General features: G+C 36.0%; 1 protein-coding gene and 1 pseudogene across 1 annotated transcript; both read right to left on the reverse strand.

The window, feature by feature from the left end:
* Positions 1-1,644: 1,644 nt before the first annotated feature.
* LOC111377176 overlaps positions 1,645-5,730 on the reverse strand; it is a 20,604-nt pseudogene continuing 16,518 nt past the window's right edge.
* Positions 1,659-5,418, reverse strand: LOC111382771 (brefeldin A-inhibited guanine nucleotide-exchange protein 2-like). Its single transcript, XM_023006811.1, has 3 exons — positions 4,642-5,418; positions 4,151-4,153; positions 1,659-1,820 (listed from the first exon to the last, which is right to left on the reverse strand). Exon 1 carries the CDS (start codon positions 5,413-5,415, stop codon positions 4,810-4,812), a length of 606 nt encoding a protein of 201 aa, XP_022862579.1. The 5' UTR covers positions 5,416-5,418; the 3' UTR covers positions 1,659-1,820; positions 4,151-4,153; positions 4,642-4,809.

Here is a 5,730-nt window from a genome sequence, read left to right on the forward strand (position 1 = left end):
TAAAAATGACCGCAATGCCCCCCTTAAATTAAAATTTATTTTTCTGTCTCCTATTTTCAATAACACAATCTTCTACAAAATAATATTATACATAAATCAAAAAAATTTCCTTCTTTTTTAACCACACATTTTCCATCCATTAATATGTGAAATAATGGGGCCAATCGAGGGCATATTGTAAAATAAATTAATGCGGGACTTAAATTAGTATGTTTAGAATTAATTTCATGTCGGTTTGACTTCCACAACATGTATAACAGTTAAATAAAATAATAGGTAGGGTATGATTTGTTATTTTCAATTAAAATATTTTGTTCATTCAATTATGGATAATAATAATCACACTACAATTTTATTATTTAATTCCATATATTAGTTACGCTGAAGGTTCCTAATTTTTGCAATTCTGTCCCCAATATTTTTTCGTCACATGTTTATCTTTAACTTTCAATTAAATTGGAACATCTTGTCTTTGATGATAATTTTTTTTTGATTATTCTGCTAACGTATACTGAAATAAGGGGCAAATATTTTATCAAATTTTTGTATTATTTTTGTACTTAATTAAAAATATAGGAGATAAATAAGTCTTTTACTTCCTTGTAACAAATTTTTTTATGAAAATCATCATGAGAGATAAGATGTACAAATTAATATAAGGTTGATGACAAGAATGTGACAAATAAACGTTGTGAACATAAAAGCGTATTTTTTGTTATGACTTCGTAAAAGATAGTAAATCTTGAATCTTTAATTACTAAAATCATTAAAACTAATTGATTAAAATTTTAAATCCTTTTCTTTAACTTTTTAATTTTCTCTGAATTCTTACATACTCGTGACCAACCCAATCAAGAAAATCAAACACTTATTCTGGATAATTAATGTATCAATTTTGAAATGCAAAATATAAATTTAAAAATGCATGATATGCAAAATATAAATACACAACATAAAAGTGTATTTTATAAATTTCTATTTTATTATATTGTCTAGTTCACTTGTTTCCATTTTTTTTTCCCCCTTCCCTCCAAATGCTACCTACTATTAAGACTTGGTAAAAATAAAATTTATGTCTCATAAAACCCTAATTAAATTATTATTTAAATACTTGCATAAATATTACCTTATTATACATATACATTGTAGGATAGATTTATGAGCTAGGATCTATTTTACTCTCTTTTGTTTTTCCTTTAATCAAAATTTACAGTAATAAAGAATAAAACTCAATAAAATACACCCTAATCCTACAATCTCAAAATCAACATTCAGGAGCTTTGCTGCAGCAACAAAGGGACAGGGTTACTTGACAGGAGGGCCAAGGTGGCGCCACCTCAACCCCTATTCGTTTAGCAAAATTGTTCAGAAAATCTGTCTTTGCACGTACCAAGAATGCCCACATATCATCAAACTAGTATAGTCAGAACCGAGCTGTGTGCACAGCATGACACACAGCTCGGTTCACAACACCCTCACATCGGAGGGCTTGTGCCAATAAAAAAATGACGCGGGCCCCACAGCATGTTCAGCACCAAAAAAGTGCTGTACAAATAGCTTCATCCGTATAGTTAAGAGCAGGTCGGAGCTCAAAGTTACCTTCAATTTAACATTCACGGAAATAGGAACTCTAGACCCGTTGTATATCATAACTGCAGTTGAGCAAAATCTTATCGCTAGTCCACGAAACAGATGTGACGCCAATTTACAGAGATTGAGTAACATTAACTCTTCATGTACAAAACTGTTGTTCTAAAATTCAATTTAGTGTCTCGATAACATCTGGTGATTCTACATAAGCTGACCCCCTGAGTTAACTACTGTAGGTTTCTGTAGCAGAAGGCAGTAGAAAATCTTTACCCACTTCCCGTACACTCTGATCCTATATTTCAAAAACAAATATTATAAACAAAATTTGCAGAACTCGATAAAATTATCATAAACATCCAAGAAGAGAACGTCTGAGATGCTGAGCTCAACATGACCATAGTAAGACTGGACCTACTGATGAACTAAGCATATCACTCAAGGCTATTTGAACCTCATTGGACCCGTGTTCACAACTTATCAACCGTGAAAGCAAGGGAAAGAAGGAAGGCAGGTTCTTCACAAATGATGAATCTTCTAAGCTACACATAGCTTCAAGAGTTGCAACAATAAGAGGCGCTCGTGCAGCCAATTCTCTCTGTCTTCCAGAACCTAGAGGTATCCTCCAGTGGAGTTGCTTGTCAAGAAACGAATCAGACATCTGTTTTGAGTACGCATTTTCAATGTAGGACTGTAAGATCTCCTGGCAGAGGTTCACAAGGTAAGACTCCACTTCTGACTCCTTGCTACCAAGAGGCCTATTGACTACAAGATTCTGCAAAAATGTAAGGCAAATTTGATAAGACTCTTTCTCAAGTCGAAGTAGTGGAGGATCCTGCATTTGAGTAATTGATCCAAGTTCTTGCAGCTTTGAACGTAATGCTGCATCACTGTTTATCTTGTGAGCATGAAGTGCCACGGTATGGACGGCATCAAAGAAGATAACAATGTTTTCGACCAATAGTTCGGCTCTATACATGTTGTAGATCTCCATGACCGCCTGCCATATTCAAATTAAAACATTTTATCAGACATTTTAAAATAATTTTGTGATAACGAAAAAATTAAGTGACAATAAAAATTCTATTGTGGATAGATACAACAGGAACATATTGGATAGAAGTTCAGCACAAGTATATCTACACTAGTATGAATATTTTAAAGAAAGAAGAAAATGCATTCTTAATTGCAGCAAGGTCAACAACCTTGCTACGAAAAGAGAGAGTTCCACACATGCAACTTTTAAAGAACAAGACGTAAAATACCACATACAATGATATTACATCCTCCAAGTCCTTATATGGACGGTCTTCTCCTATAAAATTCAAGCCATGGATTTTCAAATAAAGGTGTCCCCATGTCCTCTTCCTTCAATTAGTCAAAGTCAATGTAAGAAATTCTTGGGATGGAGATGAAGAGGACACGAGGATTAATTTGAAACAGGAAACAGGTGTATGCCAACATAAATATTTTTAAAATAAATTATTTCTGAACATGACTACAGAGACATCGATGAGAATTTATGAACGTCAAAAAATTAATGTTATCCACCTGAATTAGTAAAAGCTGAACAGCAGCTCGACATTTGATGTCAGATATGGCAGCAAGCAAATGATGTCTCCTCAAGTTATCCAAATCATCATCAGGAATACTTGTCCCAGTAGACTCATATTGGTTCATCCTATTAAAATCTTCTTCATTACGCATAAAAGAGAAGTCAGGAAGCGTTTCCTTGGCAGCTTCTTTGAGAGATGAAACCACTTCAAACCACTTGTCTTCAGAAAACAGTTTCCCGGCGTTGCTCATTAAACGAACAAATGCGGCAATACCAATACCAGCAAGCCTTTGGTGAGGACGTTTGATAAAACTCACCAATAACATCAGCACTTTCTTCAGAAGTGGATTGACTGTGTCGTAAAAATTAACAAAAAGATCTACAACCAATTGTAGAGCTAGTGTACAAGTCTCGTAAAGCCATGCATCTTGATCAAGTTCCTCGTCACCATTAATCTCATGCCCACCGGTTGGGTCAATAGCACGTCGAGCATCATCAAATATTCGGAATAGGATAGATTCAAACACCTTTTCCCACAATGGCAGAGAAAAGTGCTGGCCATAGTTGCGTAAGGTATCAAAGAGCACTTGTAGGGCACTCTTCCTGATTTCAGGCCTTGGGTCGAAGCTAAGTTCAGATAAACCTTGCGAGAAAAGAGGGAGAGAGCACATTAGTTCATTCAACTGGTTACATTTTTATCCCAAGAAGTTAAAGAAGAGAAATTATCAGGATAAAATGAATATCAATTTTTACGACAGCAATCACCATAGACCATGGACAACAAGATGCGGCATATACATTGTAGGATAGATTTATGAGCTAGGATCTATTTTACTCTCTTTTGTTTTTCCTTTAATCAAAATTTACAGTAATACAGAATAAAACTCAATAAAATACACCCTAATCCTAAAGGGCACCTGCCATCTCAAAATCAACATTTAGGAGCTTTGCTGCAGCAACAGGGGGCAGGGTTACTTGACAGGAGGGCTAAGGTGGCACCACCTCAACCCCCTGTTCGTTTAGCAAAATTGTTCAGAAAATCTGTCTTTGCTCGTACCAAGAATGCCCACATAACATCAAACCAGTATAGTCAAGACCGAGCCCACATAACATCAAACCAGTATAGTCAAGACCGAGCTGTGTGACACACAGCTCGGTTCACAACATCCTCACTTCGAAGGGCTTATGCCAATAAAAAAATGGCACGGGCCCCACAGCATGTTCAGCACCAAAAAAGTGGTGTACAAACAGTTTCATCCGTATAGTTAATAGCAGATCGGAGCTCAAAGTTACCTTCAATTTAACATTCACGGAAATAGGAACTCTAGACCCGTTGTATATCATAACTGCAGTTGAGCAAAATCTTATCGCTAGTCCACGAAACAGATGTGACGCCAATTTACAGAGATTGAGTAACATTAACTCTTCATGTACAAAACTGTTGTTCTAAAATTCAATTTAGTGTCTCGATAACATCTGGTGATTCTACATAAGCTGACCCCGAGTTAACTGCTGTAGGTTTCTGTAGCAGAAGGCAGTAGAAAATCTTTACCCACTTCCCGTACACTCTGATCCTATATTTCAAAAACAAATATTACAAACAAAATTTGCAGATCTCGTTAAAATTATCATAAACATCCAAGAAGAGAACGTCTGAGATGCTGAGCTCAACATGACCATAGTAAGACTGGACCTACTGATGAACTAAGCATATCACTCAAGGCTATTTGAACCTCATTGGACCCGTGTTCACAACTTATCAACCGTGAAAGCAAGGGAAAGAAGGAAGGCAGGTTCTTCACAAATGATGAATCTTCTAAGCTACACATAGCTTCAAGAGTTGCAACAATAAGAGGCGCTCGTGCAGCCAATTCTCTCTGTCTTCCAGAACCTAGAGGTATCCTCCAGTGGAGTTGCTTGTCAAGAAACGAATCAGACATCTGTTTTGAGTACGCATTTTCAATGTAGGACTGTAAGATCTCCTGGCAGAGGTTCACAAGGTAAGACTCCACTTCTGACTCCTTGCTACCAAGAGGCCTATTGACTACAAGATTCTGCAAAAATGTAAGGCAAATTTGATAAGACTCTTTCTCAAGTCGAAGTAGTGGAGGATCCTGCATTTGAGTAATTGATCCAAGTTCTTGCAGCTTTGAACGTAATGCTGCATCACTGTTTATCTTGTGAGCATGAAGTGCCACGGTATGGACGGCATCAAAGAAGATAACAATGTTTTCGACCAATAGTTCGGCTCTATACATGTTGTAGATCTCCATGACCGCCTGCCATATTCAAATTAAAACATTTTATCAGACATTTTAAAATAATTTTGTGATAACGAAAAAATTAAGTGACAATAAAAATTCTATTGTGGATAGATACAACAGGAACATATTGGATAGAAGTTCAGCACAAGTATATCTACACTAGTATGAATATTTTAAAGAAAGAAGAAAATGCATTCTTAATTGCAGCAAGGTCAACAACCTTGCTACGAAAAGAGAGAGTTCCACACATGCAACTTTTAAAGAACAAGACGTAAAATACCACATACAATGATATTACATCCTCCAAGTCCTTATATGGACGGT

This window comes from Olea europaea, chromosome 3 (genome assembly GCF_002742605.1).
Source record: "Olea europaea var. sylvestris chromosome 3, O_europaea_v1, whole genome shotgun sequence".
In the NCBI taxonomy this organism is placed as follows: Eukaryota; Viridiplantae; Streptophyta; class Magnoliopsida; order Lamiales; family Oleaceae; genus Olea; species Olea europaea.